This window comes from Dermacentor andersoni, chromosome 11, assembly GCF_023375885.2.
Source record: "Dermacentor andersoni chromosome 11, qqDerAnde1_hic_scaffold, whole genome shotgun sequence".
NCBI lineage: Eukaryota > Metazoa > Arthropoda > Arachnida > Ixodida > Ixodidae > Dermacentor > Dermacentor andersoni.
Genome location: NC_092824.1, coordinates 71,037,385 through 71,059,697, shown reverse-complemented (window position 1 = coordinate 71,059,697; position 22,313 = coordinate 71,037,385). Strand labels below are relative to the sequence as shown.

The 22,313-nt window shown below is 47.4% G+C and overlaps 1 protein-coding gene across 1 annotated transcript; it reads left to right on the top strand.

Moving 5' to 3' along the window:
• The first annotated feature begins 796 nt into the window (after positions 1–796).
• Positions 797–22,265, top strand: LOC129381647 (uncharacterized). Its single transcript, XM_055064675.2, has 7 exons — positions 797–934; positions 3,815–3,891; positions 6,267–6,393; positions 13,744–13,896; positions 15,988–16,058; positions 17,812–17,947; positions 22,101–22,265. Exons 1-7 carry the CDS (start codon positions 813–815, stop codon positions 22,231–22,233), a joined length of 819 nt encoding a protein of 272 aa, XP_054920650.2. The 5' UTR covers positions 797–812; the 3' UTR covers positions 22,234–22,265.
• Positions 22,266–22,313: the final 48 nt, after the last annotated feature.

Below are 22,313 nucleotides of genomic sequence, written 5' to 3'. Positions count from 1 at the left end.
AAAGGTTGTGCAACATGAATCTGAAAGGTTCGATCTAGACAGCAGCGCATTTTATTTAACGACTGCAGCGCTCGTCGTGGTGGGCAATAAACGCAATTTACGACTGTGGCCCAATGACTGGCCGGGTGACGAAAGTGCCCTCCGTGCGCGAGTCCTGATTGAGCTACGACTATGAACGACGCATGAAAGTTCGTCACTGAAGAAGCGCGGAAAGTGCGAAGTATTTGCAGTTCTTTATTCCTAGGGAGTGAGATGGCAGCACTGCAACTTGTTGATAGCAGAAAAAAGAGAGCGCCCCCCGTCAGGAGATATAAGTATGTGCTTCATTTGAACAGAGCCTGAGAGTTAGATGAATTGTCACATGTGGTAATCATGCGCTTGTTAGCGCTAATTATCCTTGTATACCTTCTGCAATTTCAACGAGTGCTTACGCGAGCAACCGTTTATCCCCCGCAAGCTGCGCACTTCACTTTGACAAGAGCATGCAAAAAAGTAATAATATCGTCACGTCGACGCTTTCTTCTAAACGGGAGGGGGGGGGGCTAGGTTTGATGATTTCGCGGAACGATAGCTAGGGTTATCGGGGCGCCTCTGCTAGCACTCAAAAATTTCCACTTTCGCGTCAAGCTAGCGGCGCACTCAATCGTCGTCTCGTTTTTACAAGATATGCAATATCATTTTATTCTAAATCCCGAAGTGCCAAAAGCGTTATTTGTTTGCGTTCGTTCTGCGCACTGAGCGCGCATGCGCGGAAATTCAACATCGCGCAGTGTCGAATACATACCAGACCGTTAAACATCAAAACAACAGGCATGGCTGAAGAAAAGAGCAACGAGTACACGCCTCCTGCGTTCAGCTTCACGGACGAAGCAAGCCCGAGTACAAGCCGTGACAACACCCAGGGCGCTTCGCCTGCTTTGGGCGCCTACCCAACGTGAGTTTTTACCGCCTGTCAGTTTTTCATTGAGTACTCTTAGCCTTAGAAATTGCCTAGGTAATAGGCTTTTTCATCTGTGCATTTGTTCCCACCCATACCGGGTCTTTGTTGACGGCCAAGTTGAGCTTTTAAATCGGAGATGTTCCTAAATATAGACGAGTCCATGTACGGGCGGTGCGTAAATATTTTCATGTATAGCGCAAATTCAGCTGTTTAGCGTGTGGGATAAACTTATCACAAAGCGAAACAAATTGATTTAATGAAGAAAGTATTTTTCGCTTATCTATGATTGTACCACTGAACCACCCCCCCCCCCCCCCCCCCAGGGTGCTCTAGCATGTAGTCTCGCGTGCAAGTCCGGATGTGACCGCCGTATTTCCATGAAAGCTCACTGTAAAAAGGCTATTGCTTACCTGCCTTTCGGTGCTCGTTACAGAAGCCACGGTGGTGATATTCTATATGCAGTTTCCGCTGTGGCATGCGTTTTATCACGTCCTGGTTCTGGCACAAAAACCTAGGAATTTATTACTTTTAAGCGCACTGCCTCACTTGATTTGCCGGATTGATGACTACTATTGTGAGCAGTATGAACGGGAGCACACGAATGGGTGGTAAAAGGCCTCGAAACCGAGCTAGAGCGATGCGCGGTTGGCGCTGTGGAAAACAAAGGGGACGGGGGGACGCTCTTGCGCTTAATGTTAGCACTCCCACTACGCCTTTTTTTTTTCGAAAACGGTAGCAGGCGGCAACTCACGGGTCGCCGACAGCCGTTAAGACGGTTATGGGTCTCAGTGACTTACAGCTGGTCATTTTTTTCTTGCATGATATTTATATTTTTAGAGCGCAGCTCTTAGGCGCCCGTTCCTGGGTTTAGTGTAAGCTATTTTGAGATATACACCATAGGACGTGAATCATATCTTACGGAGCGCATAGTGTCACGCGTTACAGTTAGACCGGCAGATTTCCCCGAAAATTAGCTCAAGAATGCTTACGCATCGGAGCGCTGCTATTGGCCAAGCTTCGGTGCGCAAAGTTATCAGTAGCCGCAATATCAAACAGCGTGATAAATGTGCTCTGGTGATGTGTGAAGTTCTGTACTTCGTCTGAAGACATACATGGTGGGAGTGCCGAGAGTCATTAGAATAGCGTCCTCCTTTCCACTTTGTTTCCAACGGCGGCCTTCGCGTATCGCCCATAGCAGGGTTCGAGGCTGTCTGACATGCCCTCCGCTGTTACCGCTCGTATTCCTCACGATAGAACTCTCTGGACGACACGTTAAAGTGAACAAAAATATTGTAAATTACCACATAAAAAGAAAGTGTGAACAAGTGCGTAGTTCTAGCGAAACATTTTATTTTTGAAAACATAAGCCCGGTGGAGGAAAAGGCAAAAGTTGCTTTAAAAGAATTGTTTGTCCGTTTGCCTGTGTTGCCTAAGGGGAACAATGCGTATTAAAGAGAAAACGCGCTGTCGGGCAAGCTGACCCAATTCCCGCTGGGTGTAGCTTGGCCGATGAAGGAAATTCTGGTTTTTTGTTTTTCAGAGTTCTTTCATCACTGAAATTTAGATTACAAGGCTATAAATAGTTTTCAAAACATGGTACTTGGGCGACTTTATACTACAGTCATAAAGAAGTGAAAAGTCTTGGTATTCTATGGTACACTTTACCGTTTGTGAACAATTGCAATAGCACGTCGCGCTTAAGCTACGCTCATGCTGTGCATTACATCTGTCATCGCACATTTTAAGGACATCCGCTGCAAGGTCGCGGTGTGATTGTACAGAAGACGCCGTCTTCTTCCACATCGGTGCCGCTAATCATGCCAGAAGAAACACACGTAATTATTAGAGTTAAGGCGCTCGAACTCACGACCTTGGGTGGCAGGCAAACGCACGACCTTTGGTCTTAATTAGGGCGAAGTTAATTAGGGCACAGTTGATTACGGTAGCTTTAAATAGGGCGCTCGATCCCACAATGTTTAATGGGAAAAAACAAGTAATAAGGAGTAACGATGCATTCGAATGAGAATGTCGAGTAATTCCATGGATGTCACTTGAGCGCGGAGACTTTCGCCTTCACCCTCTTTGGCGTGTGCATGTTTTTCATGCAGTTCTCACAAAAACTTTCTGCATCAATAAATTCTTGGATAGGCAGCTGCGAGTGGCATACTATAAGCAAACTTAGCATCGCTTGCCGAGAAATATTTAAGAACTGCATCCTCGTTGTTACTCAATTCATTCGAATTCATGCTTTCCTTCTTAAATGTCCAAATTAAAATTTGGCTGTGAGACAGAAATCTCTTTTGCATGTAGGGCAAGTCATTGTGCCCATAATTTCAAAAACTGCCTAAAGTACGACATATTCCTCATGTTACCGGGATCCATGAGAGATGAATGTACTTACCGTGAAAACGCCACACTCACCACAGCGGTGCCAAATCGGAACAGGCGAGTACAAAGGGGAATTTTCCTCACATGAGCGCAACCTCGCATCATAATTGCAGAAACCATATGCGGTATCATTTCTATATTTTAACCTGTTTTATGAATGCATAAGAATCTTCGATAGAGGAACATATTTCATTCCGAAATTGTTAGGATTAGGTCACTATGGCAAGTGGAGCACGCATTCTATATAGCGAACAACATACGGAGGCATCATACACGTTGTAAGTACTCTAACAGTTATGCTGACAATGTTCATGCGAGTCAAGGTAGGTGCCGTTTCGACTATGGTGGACTAGTGCCCTGCACCAGATACTGCCCCGCGTTTCGTTCCTGCTATGCCAGTCAGCATAGTGTGCCTTAGATGAGAACGAAACATTGCAATTAGCTTTTGCCAGTTGTGTCTGACAACAATACCTTTATTATTTGCAGCATTTTTGACGATGCCTGGCCTTACCAATGGAACATGCAGCCCAGGCCAGTAACCGATGGGACCTACAACCTCGACGGTAATTAGGCGATGGTCATTTGCCTTTACCACAGACATGGGGAATAGCCCCTACGTGCATTGTGGCAGCTGTGCATTTATTGCGTATAACGAGGCGCGTTAGCATCGGCACCAATTCGGTTCCCGAAATGACCACCTCATCACTGCCCATAGTAAGACATTTTTCCGGATGTGAATACATGGAGGTTAGTACAAAAGCTATGCAGTTCAAGTTTCTGAGCGAAGTCTCTTATCGGTGAACTGCAGGGGCACGCTCCTAGCTTATCGTGTCAGAAGCCGAGACCCTAACACATTGCATGCCCTGATCGTTTAGCCACTCGTAATTTCAATTAGTGCGCGACGATTGGTATACAACATTATTTACCAAAGAAACCCTTGGTGGGTTCTTCGTGCTACCATCATAGTAATTTTCCCTTGAAGCTATCAGATTTATTAGACAAAAAAATGTTTTCATGCGAATGCATAATTTGGTCTGCAGTGACGGTGGCGTTTCAGATGCCTATACCTGAGGGTCATGGCGCTACTGTGACGTTTTCGGCAAAGCGACAGCATTGCTCACCTATAGCATGTTACGAACAGCCCACATATCCCGGTGCGGCCGAAGGCAGCAGTTACTGCATATTATTTGGGGCAAGCCAAAGCAGTTGATAATGAAACTCTTGGTTCCTTTCTGCCAAGGAGGCCAAGCAACGAGAGCAGCATAAATCTTACAAATTTAATGAATATGTAACGCAAGGAGGCCCAAAAATGCTGGCTAGTTATTGGTGCTAAGTTGCTATATATCTTTACCTACTAACCAAGTTATACGGTTCTGAAACTTTCAGAAACGTTAATCCGGTTGAAAGATCCATAGCACCCTACGATTTCCGCTGAGTGTGCCACTACCTCAAAATTATAGCTCTTTGGAAACAAGAAAATCTACCCCATGCTGAAACGCCAGGCCTCCATGCAGAATGTACTTTCTTTGAGGTGCTTAGCATTCTTTGGATAATCCATGCAATTTTCTTTCTTCCAGTATCTGTTTAAGATCCTCCCCAGGCCTATATGATGCAGGTTGCGATTTTAACGATGCTACTGATAAAAGTAAGGATGTTTGACAATAAATATGCGCACCCTATATACGCCTATGCTAGAGCACTACAGTTCACTCCATGTCAGACATGCTAAAACACCACTCTTTAGTGCGGCGGCTGAGAAGCCGCGCTTAATAAAGTTTATTGTGTGGTGTCTGAAGGTGTAGACTGTGCCGTGTGGGTGTAATAAGGCCATTATCATTCTTATTCAAATCCCCCCCCCCCGACTGCGTGATATTTTAAATCAAGGTGTATTCATTCAGCAATATCGAGTGTCCCTGCATCGCTTTAATGCTAACTTCACTAAGGTAGATGGTGGCACCGAGGAGAAGGATTTTGCCGCATCTATTGGCGTCCTCAATTCCTAGCGTTTTAATATATTTTTATTTCAGGCAATTTCTTCGCAGTTAGGGACGATGTGCCCCTAGCTACGATCTCTGCAGCGCTGACTATAGAGTCAACACTTTTAACGTACTTTGATGCTTTCTGCTGCACAGTTTGGTGGTATTGTGCTGTGAATTAGCACTTCTGTAGTGCTTTACAAGCTAAACTGGTGTCTGCAACACGATACTTGCAGATGCGCATTGCGCAATCTTTTTTACCCTTGTACGATAGTGCATATCCTGCCTATACCGGGATGTAAGGAAGCCGTTTTCGCTTTCGTAGTGAGCTGCTAAACACGCACTGCTTACAGCCTGTGCTTAGGACAATCAGCTACAGGAGTCGCTAAATGGTCTTCGGATAACCAGTCTCTGAAAGCAGAGTACATCGTTGCCTGGCGCATGTATCTGTCTTAAAAAGTCGACAATTTCTGGGCATGCTTCACTCAAAAAAATTATAATGCCTTGGTTGAAATGTGTCCTCTCATTTTTTTTCCTCGTCTGCAATGTACTCTTTCGCCTGCTGGTTATAAAAGTTAAGAAAAAGCAAGAACTCCATAACGTATTTAATGCGCTTATTACTTGATAATCCAGTAGATATGTTCGGCCAAGAGTTTCCTGGGCAAAAAGCCGACCTGTTTTCCCCTTCGAACACTATCCTCTTCCGCCCGTGCAGTGAGATAGAGCGTAATAATCTTGAACCTGCTTGAACCGGCTCCCTCAAGATCGCGAACGTCTTGCTTGCATTTAAGACGGAGTTTCAGAAATAAAAAGCACCGCGTACGGAAGAACTGCAATAGGGTTCCCGTACCATTAAATGCTATTCGCCTCACACCATATGTCAGAATGAAATGTTCATTTCATATGAATTGCCATTTTACTGCGGCGAAAGAATACGTTTGCTCTACTTCCATGCCATACAGGTGTCACTGAAAATGCAAGCACAAGTTTCCTGCTTCTGGGGTCCAGCAACAGTATCGATCATGAAAGGCCTAGCACAAGTTGCCCTGGCATGGAGCAAGCAACAGCCATTTTAGAAGACGGCGCCAGGTAAGCCCGCACTTAGAAAAGTTTCGTTGAAAAGCAACTCAGAGCTAGCGGGGATGGCAACCCGCGGAACAGCCGTGCCCGTACTCAATAATCCCTCCCGAGGGGAGGGCTTCTTGCGATGCCTGACGGAGGCACTGCATCAGCAGTTTGGAGCATTCGGTAGGCAGCGCTGGTGTTCACATGCGTAACAGTTCCGAGGGCGCGACGAGACATGTACACAGTTAAAAAAAGTTAGGCAGCATGTTGCACTCCTGTTGCACTTGAACGCACACTTTCTGGTTGGCTACCTGCTTACTTACTCCCCCTTGTGGAACGTATCAACATAGTAAGGAGCAAGATGATCACCTAAAAGAAAGCGCTTAAAATTAAACATAGCATGTCTATGTCTACCTGGGTGGTACCCGCCGTGGTTGCCGAGTGGCTATGGTGTTTGGCTGCTGAGCACGAGGTCGCGGAATCGAATCCCGGCCATGGCGGCCGCATTTCGATGGGGGCTAAATGCGAAAAGACCCGTGTACTTATATATAGGTTCATGTTAAAGAACCCCAGGTGGTCTAAATTTCCGGAGTTCTAAAATACGACGTGCCTCATGATCAGAAAGTGGTTTGGCACGTAAAACCCCATACTTTAATTTTAACCTACGCCGCGTAACGTAACCCAAAGCAAACTCTTTTAAAACGGAAAAGGCCATCATGAGTGATGAAAGCTGTCAGATCCCTGCTGTCAGGGTGCAAGAGAACCTGATGGTAAGCGGAAGCCAAGTCAAGTTTGGAGAAGTGTGTAGCGCCTACCAAAGCGTGGAGCAGCTCCTCTGTATGGGGCAATGGGGAAACTGTCTGGAACAATAGCTTTGTTCGGCTCTCGAAGGTCTACGCATATCCTGATGCTACCATCTTTCTTGTTAACGACAACAATGGGGGACACCCATTCAGAAGCATCGATCCGCTCGATGATGTCAAGGCTCAGCAACCTCTGAAGCTCATTTGATACTGGTGACCGGAGAGAATACGCAGACGGCGAAGCTTCGAAGTTACAGGCTGCACGCCTTGCCGTGTCTTCTTGATGCGATGCGTGAACCCCTTAGCAAGACCCAACTCGGGGCTGAAAAGTGAACTGAACTCATGTGCTAAGGCTGGCGGAAGAGCTTTGTTACGGGGCTGCGTGCTTGACGGTGTGGAAATAGAACAGGATAGCGGGTCAACAGCAGTCGGCTGCGGAGCAACGGACGTGTATAAGCGCTTGAGAGCAGAACCGTCAATGCGAAGATCCAAGGCTTTAATGCCGTCAAGACCGATCAGACAAGTTTCTCGGTGAACAACATAAAAACGTAGCGACGCTGTGCGGCCTTTAAACCGAACGTCTGCCAGGAAACAACCTAGCACTGGAATCGGCCGTTGAGAGTAGTCCAACAGAGTAACATGTGGAGCAGGCAGGAGCGGAACGCTTTGAAAATATCGACTGCATTCTTGCTCCGACAGGATTGAAACAGACAACCCTGAGTCAACAAGGAATGTCAGTGACATTCGCGACTTGCACTTGAATATGAATTCCGCTACGCGCGGAACGCTTCACAGTCAAAACTTGCTCTGCACTGCTAGATGACGACACATCTTCATGAAATTCAACTTCACGGCCTCGACCTTGCATCCAAGTTAGCTTGCGGTTGCATACCCTTTGAAAGTGGCCCTTGCGACCGCAAAACGAACAAGTCTTGCCACTCGCTGGGCACTGCGGCGCTGACGCGATGTGGTCCCGCGAGCCACATCGGAAACAATGTGGCGAGCCGGAGCGGCTACTCTGTTCTCGGTTCCGCTGAGGGGGGCGGTTCCGCTGCGGCGCACGTGAGCCGCCCGCGCTCCTCGTTAAATTCTGCTCTAAGGTGGCTGCCGGTTGTGAATTCCTTTTTTTTTTTCGAAGAATGCGACGATGGTTTGCGACGCTGCCGCAGTGAAATTGCTTCGACTGAAGCAGAAAGCTCCTTTAGCTCTTCAGCCGCCTGCTCAAACTGAAGTGCAATTCGAACAGAATTCTCGAATGAAAGTGTGGGACCCTCGAGCAGTAACCGCTCACGTACGCGAGTGGAAGCTACGCCGGCAACGAATTGATCCCGCAGAGCATCATCTTGCGAGGCAAACGAACAATGTGACGCTAGCTCCCGTAGAGCGGCAACAAAGTCATGAACGGACTCGCCTGTGTGTTGGCTGCGGCGGTGAAAGCGATGGCGCTCGATGATAACGTTGCGCGACATCGAGAACTGGTGCCGTAATGCCGTCAGGAGAGGCCACGTCAGACTTGTCATCGGTGCGTGCTGCGGCACTTGGCGTGGCCAGTGCTGCGGCGCTGATCCCTGCATGTAGCGTCTGATAAATACGCTGGCCGTCCGCCCCCAAACAACGCAAAAGAATAGCCTTGCGTTGCTCCGGCTTGAATGCGGCGGCTCCGGATGCCAGCATGTATACGTTGAACATCTGCTCCCACTGCTCCCATGGCAATGACGGACGGACGGACGGGCGTCGAAAGGAAAAACGGTGACGGAGCAAGGCCCATGAAGCTCATTGTGGGCGGATCCGGATGGCGTAGCGGGGCTGGGGGTACGTTTACGACATCCTCGTCGCCAATGTGGTATTGACCGAAGGTGGAAGTCAAACTCCAGCCGTCCCGAAGTAAAAAGCCATTTATTTAACATATACAATCAATATATATAATGAAGAACAGAAGCGCTCCTTGGGGAATAAAGAACTGAAATGAATAACGACACTGAATATGACACCAACCCGGCGCAAAAATCCCCTTCTGACCTTGCCCACACCTCGGAACCTCATTAAAGTGAACGTGGATGGCGTATCTGTTACGGCTGTGATTGACACTGGCGCGCACGTATATGTGATGAATGCACAGCTTTGGAATCGTCTCGAGAAAGTCCTCACTCTTGCCCCGTCGCATGTGGTCCAAGTCGCCGAGAGTGGAACACCAGCCGTTATTGGCATGCGTCGGGCTCGCATGAGTGTCGCCGGACATCATACTTCTGTTTTATTTTTTGTCCTAGAGCACTGGGCCCTCACGACTTCATCCTGGGCCTTGACTTTCTGTCTACACATTCAGCTTTGATACTGTTCTGCTGGTGTTGTGCAATTCGTTCTACCTGCTGCTATTGACCCTCCCGGTAGTGCTCCGATACGGCTATGTTCCACAGAGCATATTCGCTTCCTTCACCGCGCCATTACCTACATAGGTGTCTCCCTCATTCAATATGTACTAGACGGTGACTACATCGTATCCCCTAATCCGGATGTCCTGCTCTCGCATAACGTCGATTTTGCTCACAACGTCATTACCATTTCGGAAAATACGTCCTGCCTTCCGCTAGTGAACTTTAGACTTTGTACACAAGTACTCCCGCGCGGAATATCCCTGGCGCACATAACGCCAGCCAGAGACTACCACATTTCGGCTTTAACTTGTGACAGCTCTGGTGTTCAACTCTTCCTTCACCCCCTTTCCCTTCAGACTTGAATGCCCTAACAAAATTGATTGCTCCCGACCTTCCGCCCCGGCGGGCTCAAGAACTACGTTGCCTCCTTGCCGCCTACTGGGACATATCCGGCCTTGGAGAGCGCCCTCTAACACAAACATCTGTCGTAAAACATCGATTAAACACCGGTGATGCGAGCCCGATCCATCGACGACCCTACCGCGTCTCGCCGACTGAGCGACATATCATCGAACATGAATTTGACGAAATACTTTCTCCAATCATCATCGAACCATCTTGCAGCCCATGGGCATCTCCTGTTGTACTAGTTAAAAAAAAGGACAACAGCTGGCGATTTTACGTCGATTATTTACAGCTCAACAAGGTAACAAAGAAAGACGTCTATCCGCTACCACGCATTGACAATGCCCTGGATTGTCTGCACAATATTTTTCGTCCATCGACCTTCGCTCCGGCTACTGGCAAATTGTGGCCGATGCCATCGATGGCGAGAAGACAGCTTTTATTACTACCGATGGCCTGTATCAGTTCAAAGTGATGCCTTTTTGCTTATGTAATGCCCCGGCCACATTTGAACGAATGATGGACGCCCTCCTACACAGTTTCAAGTGCTCCATCTGCCTCTGTTACCTAGACGACGTGATCCTTTTTTCTCCGACTTTTGCGACACACCTTGAACGCCTATCGACAATCCTATGTTTTCCGTCAGGCGGGGCTACAACTAAATCTGTCCAAGTGCCACTTCGGTTGTCGCGAAATTTCTGTGCTCGGGCATCTCATCGATTCTTCTAGTATACGCCCTGATCACGATAAAACACGGGCAGTGAGACTTTCCCGTGCCAACATGTGCCAAGGATGTTCGCAGCTTCTTGGGCCTTTGCACCTACTTCCGTCGGTTTATCCAAAATTTCGCGAACGTTGCGCGCCCTCTCAATCAGCTCCTCAAGCAAGATGCTGGATTCATTTGGAGCCTTCAGCAAGCTGATGCTTTCACCGAGCTGATTGGGCTGCTTAGGTCCCGCCCATTCTCACTCACTTTGATGCGTCAGCTCCAACAGAAGTCAGTACCGATGCCAGTGGCCATGGCATTGGAGCTATTTGGCACAGAAACAACAAGGGAGAGAACGTGTTATTGCCTACGCCAGGCGGCTTCTTTCCTCTGCTGAGCGCTATTATTCTATCACCGAACTCGAGTGTCTGGCTCTCGTTTGGGCAGTGGGTAAATTCCGCTCCTATTTGTACGGCCGCCAATTCAGTCATCACTGATCACCAAGCTCTGTGTTGGCTTTCGTCCCTGAAAGATCCTTCAGGGTGCCTTGGCCGCTGGGCTCTGCGCCTTCAAGAATACAACTATTTAGTTGTATACAAGACCGGCCGGTAACATCAAGATGAGGACTGCTTGCCGCGCCATCCTGCCGACCCTCCTGACGTTTCTGCAGCCGGAATACCTGTCACCGTTCTCTCTCTGGCTGCTTTTCGCGATATTGGACCCGAACAACGTCCGGACGCCTCCTTACAAGACGTTATTCAACGGCTCACTTCAACGACGCCCGATCCTTCCCTTCGCATGTTTAAACTCCAAGATGTTATGTTGTACCGCTCTAACATGCGCCCGGATGACCCTGCCTGACTCTTCGTTGTCCCTGAGCATCTGCGTCAGACTGTTCTCGCCCAGCTTCATGATGTACCGACTGCAGGTCACCTTGGCGTGTCACGGACTTATGACCGCGTTCGTCGGTGCTTCTTTTGGCCTGGTCTATACCGTTACGTCTGCCGTTATGTCGCTTGCTGTGACTTTTTTCAACGACGCAAGAAACCGACCACACTCCCTGCTGGTCGCCTTCAACCACTTGACGTACCATCAGAACCATTCTTCCATGTAGGTGTTGATCTGTGAGGCCCTTTTCCTACGTCTGCTTCGGGAAACAAGTGGATTGCTATAGCAACAGACTACGCCACCCGATATGCAATCACACGGGCTCTTCCGACAAGCTGTGCAATCGATGTCGCCGACTTCCTCCTAGAGAACGTCATCCTTCACTACGGCTGCCCTCGACAGCTCCTCACCAACCGAGGCCACTACTTTCTTTCTAGAGTTATCAGTGACATTCTACACTCGTGCGCGACTAAACACAAACTCGCTACTGCTTACCATCCACAAACAAACGGTCTAACCAAGCACCTTAACCGTACCCTTACTGGCATGCAGTCCATGTATGTCTCCGCTTACCATAGCGACTGGGACGTTGCACTGCCGTTCGTTACTTTCGCCTATAATTCGTCTTGCCATGTTGCCGAGGCTGCACTCCATTCTTCCTCTAGTTTGGCCGTGACCCTACGCTACCTTTCGACATCGTGCTGCCTGCTAGTCTGAATTCCATATCCGAGTACGCCCGTGAAGCCATACTCAAAGCTCAAGAAGCACGCCATATTGCGCGACGTCCACTTGTGGAGTCGCAGGACAATCAGCGGCGCTTATATGACGCCCGCCATCGTAACGTCCATTACACACCGGGCGCCCTGGTTCTCTTTTGGTCGCCGTCGTGGCACGTTGGCCTCTCGGAGAAGTTACTTCCGCGCTACTTTGGCCATTACCATGTCTTGCGTCAAGTAAGTGACCTCACGCCCGAAATTGCCCTTCTTGAGCCAATGCCTCCTTTACTAGATGCCAGCCGCGTTGTCCGTAAACTCGGTTCCTGGCCCTCTCCCTTTTCTCTCCTCCCCGAAAAGGCAACGAGCGCCGCTTGTGGCGGACGTCTGCAACCTTGATCACGTGCTGCGGCCTCTGAGATTACCATGGCGTCTGTTGTCATCTCGGAGGTCCGCGATAACGCTCGCTAACAGACGCCCGCGCATATAAAGCGCCGGCGGAGCATTCAGCCGCCGCTGCCACATCCGCCGGAAGTTGAAAAGGCAACGAGCGCCGCCTCACGGAATTTATGCTGAACTAACTTCAACTTACGGAACCGCCGCCGCAATGGGAAAGCGAGCAACGCGGCTGGCATCTAGTAAAGGAGGCATTGCTTGAGCCAACCGTGGCTCAGATTCGCTCCGACGTGGTCCACGTCGCGCCTCTTAAGTTGTATCACTCGCCCGCCTCCTAAACAGCACCGAGCCGGTGCTTCAGCCGCCGGGGGTCATGCGACACGCTGAGGAAGATGTTCTCAGCTTGGTCGGAAGAAGACGACGCTCTGGACTTCGCGCGCTGTCAACCATCTTGTCAGCTGCTACAATTATTGTAAATATCCTTTAAATATACGTCTGACTGTTTTTAACCAGGTAACAATACGACAGACTTATTTCCAGTTCACGCAGACGTACTGGTACTCGTCAAAACGTCATAAGACACACGTGTACATTGCTCACCTGGCATGAACAACACCGTGGGAACCACACGCAGACATTTTTGTGGCCACACTGCTTAATTAGGATGTCCGTTAAACGCGAAAAAAGATGATCGAACTCTTTGTTTTTATTACTAATAAAGAAATACTGGCGCGTGCGCATGAATTTTGATGCCATACCGCCGGACGGTCCAATTTTCGACCTATGAGCCATCTAGGGCTTTCGCCTTAACGACATTTCATGTGAACGGTTTTTAACTGGCAGAGGGGGTTACACGGTTTTGATCATTTGGTGGGAAGACAGCGCGGTTTATCAGGACGCCTCTTCTAGCGTTAAAATATAAGCACTTTAGCGTCGAGGATAGTGGCGCCCGCTATCGTCCCTTTTTTTTTCAGATGAGCCCTACGGTTACCTTCTAGTTTCGAAAAAGCCAAAAGGTTTATATGTTCCCTTTCATCGCCGGCACTGACTGCGCATGCGCTGCGATTCCGCGTGCTTCTGTCACGAAACAGACGCTGGTGCTCCGGAGGCGCCGAAACCGCCATGGTTGAACGAAGTAAGAGTGGACACACGCCTCCTGCATTTACCTTCGCCGACGAAGCAACGCCGAGCACAAGCCAGGAATTCTTCGAGGACGCTTCATGGACTTCCGACTGTCACACTACGTGAGTCATGCTGCTTCTAACAATTCTCGATGAATGTTGTGCCCCGTAGTTATGACCCGGAACGCAGGCTTTGATAGCTATCGAGTTGTTCTTACTTCAAAGCAGGCCTTTGGCGGACAACGTCGGCCTGCGTACGTGGGCGACTTTCTGAGCTTTTTTCTCGCGTCGATGCACGGGTGATGCGAAAATATCGTCACGGGAAGCACAGTTGCGGCTGTTTGTCGTTAAGGGCCAAAGTAATCTCACTGCGGGAAGCAAATGCTTTTATCTGAAAACATGTTTGTCACTCGTGTATGGTCATCGCATCGCACACCTTTTCCGGTGGCGCAGTGGCTACGGCATGGCGCTGCCGAGTTCGAGGTCCCCCCTAACGTTTTCGGAGCAGCAGCCTATCATCCCTCACGCTGTAATGCAAAAATACACACGGGTCTACATGCATTTTACAGAAATCCTGGCGGTGAAGTGTTTTCGCTCGTGTAAGGCCTTCCGAATGCTACTCGCCTTGACCTTTCAAACGCATATTTTCCTAATGGTCCCCTTTGAGCTAAATAAAGGCCGTTCACAAAAACATGCTCAATGAATCGGTAGGCGGGAGCCGCGGAGCCAGCGTAACCGAAGCAAATCAGCTGCGGCCGACGTACATTTAGAAACAGCGATCACCAGATGGTCCGTCAGTGCCCACGGCGTCGCCTGACTTACCGCACAGGCAGCTAACTTCGGAGCGTAAAGCAACTAGGGCATGAGCATGGACAGCACGCGATCTCATTCCGCAATGCCAGCACTACAGGGACAAACGCATACAAAACGAGAGAAGAAACTACTTCTCCGTAGTACCTAGGCGACGTCAGATATCCAAGGAGCAGGAGCACCCAGATTTTCTCTCTCGCACCCGCTCTTACTCGCGCCTGCGCGCAGACGTCGGGTGATTCCTGAAATGCCATCTCGCGCCTGGTTACCCTCTCGGCCGACTGATGCGCCCCCTGTACAAGAGCTTCTCTAACGCACAACATAAAACTCTCGCACACCATTCATGCGTGCAGCTCATCGCCTGGCTGTCACCTTGATGATGTCTCTTCCTTTCATAGCTGAAGTGAAACTTATAAGTATATTTATGTTCCATATGAGGTTTTAAAGAGTAATCTTCGACAACTTTTTTAATGCCACGGTAAAGAAGTCGCAAGTAATGATTTGCGATATACAGCTGCAGAAGCTGTATACGATTGATACGATTTTTTATACGATTGATATACGATTTTTTTGCTCGGGCTTATGTCTGCAATTGCGCCTTGTTCATGCCCCTGCAAGTCAATTTAATTTTTGGTGGCCGCAGCTGCATGGGCCATACGTGAAGCAAACTCATAAGAACACATTTTTGTCACATATGTTTAATTTCAACTGACTGCGTCTTTCTCTTCTCAAGTGTTCAAGAAGAGTCTTCCCTAAGAGGCAACTGTCGGTTCTCTATAATTCTGTGGAAGCCATGTTGCGCGTATATTTAATTATTCATCAGATGGATTTCTCATGTCACGGATCCATGATTCGTCATTGAATGACGCTTCTGTGAAAATCTTAATACCAGTACGGCGATTGCGAATCCAATCCGGCGTCGAAGGAGCATCTATTTTTCTTACAGGTCTGCTTTGATTCAAAACATGCAAGTAGTTCACGCAGCCTCTTTTTTGGAGCCTCACCCTACTTTATAGAATAAGATCAAACTTTTCCGCTCAGCATATTCGGAAATTATCACTGCGATTCTCCTCCACGAGTTATTTACGCCACAATTTGAAAGCCAAACACATATTGCCAACTACAAAGCACTAATCAGAACCGTTGTAAGGGAACTAAACTAAACTAAACTAAACTTGACTTGCGTGTTCGTGCAAGACAAGGAGGCGTTTCCACTACCGTCGATGGTCGCTCCCCACTCAACGTACTACACAGGCTTCCCCTTATGCCAGCCAGCAAGAGAGCACTTGTGTAAAATGAAACATTACATGTAACAAGTTCATTAACAAAATAGTTTTTCCCGCGTTATTTTCCGCGTTACCTGGAAGCAAAGAGTCGGATACCGATACATGTGTTTAATTCTAGGATTTGTGACGACTCCTTCGAAGAACTGTGGAACGCGTTGAACAGCAACAACGATGCGATGGACGTCACAGGTATGTACGGCATGGCCTTCGACCATCGGTACCACTTGCGAAGACTCTTAACAATCTTCAAAGGAAGGAACGTTTACATAGGTCACCACAGCGAAGCATTTACTGCACAAAAGGAGACACTTCACGAGCATCACCGTGTCGGTTTCTGTATGAGCAGCCCTTATGCAAATCAACTGGATGCCTGATTGGGGAAGTTCATGCGCGAAAGCCATACAGCATGATAGCCATACTTGGACGACACAGCTGACAAGGACATTGTTTACAAATTTCTAGCTGTGCCCGCCCCCCCAACCCCCAGATAATGTAGAAATATCACAGATCTGTAAAACTGCATGTACTAGAGCACCTAAGGCGACCAATATTGGTTCATCAATTATGAACTTTCGATTAGTTATGTTTATGAGCGTCTTGCAACATTTGTACACACAACCTATGATTATATTTCAGAGCGCTGCATATTATATCATTTTGACCACTTTAGATATAATAATAAATGTTTTTTCCAAAATTGTGTTATCCTCTTCATTGCTTTTTATTGCTATTTTATTTCTATTGCTCATTCACAGCCAAAACAAAACTTCGTCTGCTGCAGTCACTACATTTCAACTGTTTCTTTCAAGTGAAACAAGTTTCAGCAAATTTAGTGCAATGCTTGCCGCGTATGTCATGTATTTGGACAGAATCCCCAGAACTAAACTTTAGTTTTCTTCGCTACTAAGGAGCTTTATTATAAAGAGAACGCGGCCTTTATGGTTAAAGCAAGTTAGGTTAGTGCAAAGGCTTGCTTATGGAATTTTGCATATTTTCCATCGGCCCCTTACTGTACCCTGAAATATGCTTATTGCTGGAAATGTAAATACAAGATTTGACTCTGATTACAAACAACAAAATTTGCAGGACGCTTTAGCTTCGCCTTTAAGAGTGGAACGCGATACCATTCAGAGATCCCTGGCTGGTTCTCGTGCTTCCCAGTAACTGCAGCTTATGTAACCGTAATGTTTACCGGGAAACGTTGGTGGCGAGCGCTATGCACGAAAGCGAGCTTTCTGATAGAAACGCGGCTTGTTGCGTGGGCTGACAATTCTCGGTGGCGAGCGTCATCTGGATGGTTTTGCACGGAGCCGGGCACACCGCTGTAAGAGTGGTAGAAACGCTGCAAAATGGGTTTGTGTTTGAGTGTCCGCTTAAAAGAATGTGTTCTCGTCAATTCAAATTACAATCTGCCGCTGTGATATCTATAGGTTGTGTGTAAGTCGTAATTTACTATGTTTTTAACTCATTTTACTTTGAGAAATTCGTCAAATTCAGTAACGCCATTGCACTACACCGAAGGCCTGCGTGGTTCGGTATGCATGTTTCGGTATGATTTTTCGCTGACACGACGGTCAACACCCGCGCCGCACGCAGACACCGGATTTTCTGCAACGCGGGGCCCGTAACGCTGTCGCGTTAAAAATGCGTAATCGCGCCTTCAGCATGGAACACTGTAGTGTTCTATTTTGGTGTACTAAATGTAGCACATATTTTGGGGAAATTCAAGGTTGCATAAGTTCCTTCACTCGCGTCCCTTTCGTCATGCGTATTGGAGGCCTATTTCCAGAAAGAGCACCTCATAAGGAGGCACTGAAGTCAGGTTACTCTAACACTAAACCTCAGCCAAATCTTTGTGGCTTTCTTTTTTAAGCACGAAGTTTTGACGCTCGCTCAATGACCCTTGCACCGTGACGAGCTAACACCTCTGTTATTCTCTCAGGCCATACACATGTTACTGAAAGCGGAAGCACCAGTTCCCCATCTATTGTGTCCAGCAGCAGCATCCATTACGCACAGCCCAGTACAAGCCACGCTGGCATGGACGAAGCATCAGCCATTCCAGAAAACATCGCTAGGTGATGCCAGGTTTGGAAGAATTCCCTTGCACAAAGCAAATCACAGACGGTGCGTAATGGTCACCGCGGTACAACTACGCCTCCAGTGTCAAACCTTTTCTATGGAGGAGAGTTCTGATGCGCGAAACGCGCCCAATATCAACCGTTGTTCTAAGCACGCCGTATGGTGGAGGTGATGTTAACATGCTTGTCATGCTCAGCACTCTTGTAGGTTTGTCAAAAGCGTACGCACTACGCCATATTCGTTTACAAAGATAGTAAAGAGGAAAGCGTCCGTGTAAACACGAAACTAAATTAAAGTCTGGGGTTTTAAGTGCCAAAACTACTTTCAGATAATGAGGCACGCCGTAGTGGACTAGGGAAATTTCGACAACCTGTTGTTCTTTACCACGCACCTGAATCTACCTAAACAGGTGTTTTCGCATTTCGCCTCATCTTAATGCGGCCGGCCTGGCCGGGATTCGATCCCGCCCCCTTGTAGTCAGCAGCCTAACACCATAGCCACTCCGCAACCAAGGCGGGTGTCTAAAGCAATCGAGCAATGCAGTGACGGGCCATATTGCTTAAGTGACGTTTGTTTCAGAGTGCAGCGATACTTCTTAGACTTTCGCTGATTCGACTATATGCTACATGTTCAAATATTGTGCCGCTTCGCTATGACTTTCGCTTACGAAGCTGGCCTATGAACCTGGAGGCATGATGACTGTATGGCGCTAACACAATGAGGATTGAATAAGAAGGAATGATAGTACGAGGTTGCCGGATCGCATTCCGGCCACGGCGGCCGCATTTCGATGGGGGCGAAATGCGAAAACACCCGTGTACTTATATTTAGGTGCATGTTAAAGAACCCCTGGTGGTCAAAATTTCCGGGATCCCCCACTACCACGGGCCTCATAATGATATCGTGGTTTCGGCACGTAAAACCTCAACTTTTAGTTTTAAGGAATTATATTGATGTAGTGATAAATCCGTGCAATGGCGACGGCATTACGACAATGACAGGCGGCTTCCTAAGTCATGATGATCGTATAACAAAGACGACGTGGGGACGACGGTAAGACAACTACATGAAAAAGCGATAATAACGACGACCGCACCGCCAAGGCGGCATGATGACTATACCATACGACAACGAATGCATGATAGCGTTTGTGTGACGACGACGCAATGACAACGATGCCATGGAAACGACGGTATAATACACAAACAATGGCGACAGCATAACTGCGGCCGAAAAACGAACAAAACATGACGTCGATACATCAACGAGCGTAGTGTGACGGCATGAGGACAATGGGGTTACAACACTGAAGTGATGACTGCGGCGGCTGCTGTGAATCGCGCCCCCGCGTCGCCCACGCGCTGCCTCTCGCGATCTCACGATTAGCGAGGCAGTCGCGCCTCACTTGGCTCATTTGCAACGTGCCGCGCGAGACACTGTCCGCGCCAGCCAATATATCGCAAAATCGCCAATATTTGGCTGAGTCACGCCAACATAAGTAGCAGAATAAATGTGACTACACTAACCGAATTCCAAAACAGCGCCAGGGGCGTACACAGGGAAAAGAAACAACGGGAAACAAATCTGCCTCTCAAAGGCAGATTTACAGTAATGCTACCACATAAACTCGCCAAACTGTTCGTACTGTTCATATACAAATGTATAACATATAGCAGGTAGAAGTAACAGCTAGAAATGTTCAGTATTTTATTGAAGAAAAACAAGTATCTGCCACCAAAGCAAGACAAATAAAGAAATATACAGGTTATCTATGTTACAGTAAAGCAGATTGCAATCATTGTTGAACTGTATATTTGAAGAATGAGATTCAAGAAGCAGAAACATCCCTTGTCGGTATATTTTATCCACTGTGTGTTTAAACATGAACGTATTTGACTTTTTAATGCGCGCCGTGTATTATGCCATAGATTATGCGCATGTCGGTTGTTTAGTGTGCTGTGCGGGAGCGGTAAATTGTACGCATGTTTGTCAGTCTGAACCAACTTGCTACAAAGATATCAGATACACAAAAGTGCGGTAATTTAAACAAAACTCCGGTGCAGCAAAAGCAACACTTTGGTTTAGGACGATTGCTTGTGCAGTTGCGTGTTGCCTAAGGGCAACCAATGTATTTTAAGCAGAAAACGAACTGTTCGCCAAGCTGACAATTTTCCCGCTTGGACTAGTTTGGCCAATGAGATCGCTTCTGGTATTGTTATAAAGGGTTCGTTTACCACTGAAATTTAGATTACAAGGCTCCTAATCATTTTTGAAAGAGCAAACTTCGGCAACTTTATACTATAGCGATATAGAAGTGGAAAGTCACCATATGCTGCGGTACCCTTTAACTTTTGTGAACAATTGCAGTATTACGCCGCGTTTCAGCTGCGCTCATGCTGTGCAGTCTACCCGTCATCGGACATTTTTAAAGCGGAAAGCCTTAGATCTGCTTCAAGGTCGCGTTGGGATTGCACAGAAAATCGTAGTGCTCGTGCCACTTCTGGCTCGTTCGTCATCTTCTTCCACATCGCTGCCACATTGACGCCACTAATCATGCCAAAAAAGACAGGTAATTATTGTATCGTTAATTAAGGCACTCGGACTCACGACCTTTGATAGGAGTCGAACCCACGAAATTTGGTGCTAATTAGGGCGCATATGACTAAGCACTGTTAATTAAGGTATCCTTAATTAGGGCGCTTGAGCCAACGGCGTTTAGTGCGAAAAAGAACTAATAAAAAGCAAGAATGCATTCGAACGAAAATGTTGAGGAATTGGATGATTCTCTTGAGCACACAAACATTCACCTCCACCATCTATGGCGCACGCTAAAGTGACTAAATTTTTTTTTCATGCTGTTCTCACAATAAACTTGATCCTTCATTAAATTCTCGATAAGCAGCTGCGACTGGCATAGTAGAAGCAAACTTAGCATCTTTGCGAAGAAATATTCATGAACTCCATCTTCGTTGATCCACAATTCATTCGAATTTATCCTCCCGTTCTGAACTATTCAAATTGACACTTGGCTATGAGACAAAATCTGGACTGTGTTAAGAGCATGTTATTTAAGCCCATAATTTCAAATACTGCCTTAAATGCGATATACTTCTCACAGCTCCAGGATGCACGAGTCATGAATGTAATTAGTGCGAAAATAAATTTTCCACGGCAGATGCCGAACCACAACATGCGGTACAAAGGGAAATTTTTCTAAACTGAGTGCTGCTTTACATCAGCATTGCACAAACCATCCGCATAGTGTCTTTTTTATGCTTCAACCTGTTTTTATTGCATAAAAAATTTTCGAGGGAGCAAAATATTTTCTTCCGAAATTGTTAGGATTCTGCCACTGTGGCAAGTGGAGAACGCATTTATATGGAAACTACACCCGGAGGCATCATACCCGTAGTAATTTAACAGTTAAACTGACAGTGTTCGAGCAAGTCAAGATAGGTGCCATTTCGACTATGGTGGATGAGTACCCTGCACCAGAGGTTGCCGCGTGTGCCGTTTGTCCTACGCCAGCCAGCGCACTGTGCCTTTAGTGAGAGTCGTCCCGACTGACCAAGAGATGGCAGGCAGAGTAGTCTGGCGCCTTGGTACGCAATGGCTTCCCGGTGTCTTGACCTGTGCGGCAGAAATCACGTGTAAAGTGTAGAGGCACCAGGAAAAGTTCGCTTTGGGACAAGCACCTACAGTCACCTCGCCGGCCCTCCTCACCACGCAATCTTTTTGACCGGCCATGTTAGAGGTCATTAGGTTACGTGTTATGCGTGTCATTGGGCACGTGCTTCATTATTGATTTAGTTAATAGGTGAGCCGTTATTAGAATATACACTGCCTAAATACTACTAGCAATACTTTCGTTATTATTCTAATGTCATGCCATGGATGTAACAGCTTCGCCCTTGCACGAAGATTGTGTCTGTATTGGTACGAGAACTCTCTCGTTCTGATATCATAGATCGCAGTAAATTGCTTCAATGCAATATGCCTGTGTGGCTGAAGGATTTTTGAGGCAAATATTTCCACAAGCGAGCTTGTCCTGATGTGTTGTGTCCCCTAGTAGAACGTTGGCTTCAGATACATTTTTTGTCAAACCACTGTTGCCTCAGTGTTCGTGTGAATATCTGTCTTGTGTTGCAGAATTCCTGAAACCACCGGTGTTGACCAATGGAACACGCAGTATCACCTGGCTGATACCACATCTACCGACTTCGGTAGGTGCGGGAAGGTTTTCGGTCACTGGTATACCATGCCTCGCCATCAAGGTGATTGAGGAAGCTAAAGTTTCCTATCGCACGCGACACATTTAAACAGCATGAATGAATGAAATCTGGGGTTTTGCGTGTCAAAACA

What these genes read in the sequence shown, in the direction of transcription:
- LOC129381647 (XM_055064675.2), top strand. Translation starts at nt 813, where the DNA reads ATGGCTGAAGAAAAGAGCAACGAGTACACGCCTCCTGCGTTCAGCTTC. An exon ending in ACTTCCGACTGTCACACTAC is followed by an intron (nt 13,897 to 15,987) that starts GTGAGTCATGCT and finishes GTTTAATTCTAG; the next exon opens with GATTTGTGACGACTCCTTCG. An exon ending in ATTCCAGAAAACATCGCTAG is followed by an intron (nt 17,948 to 22,100) that starts GTGATGCCAGGT and finishes CTTGTGTTGCAG; the next exon opens with AATTCCTGAAACCACCGGTG.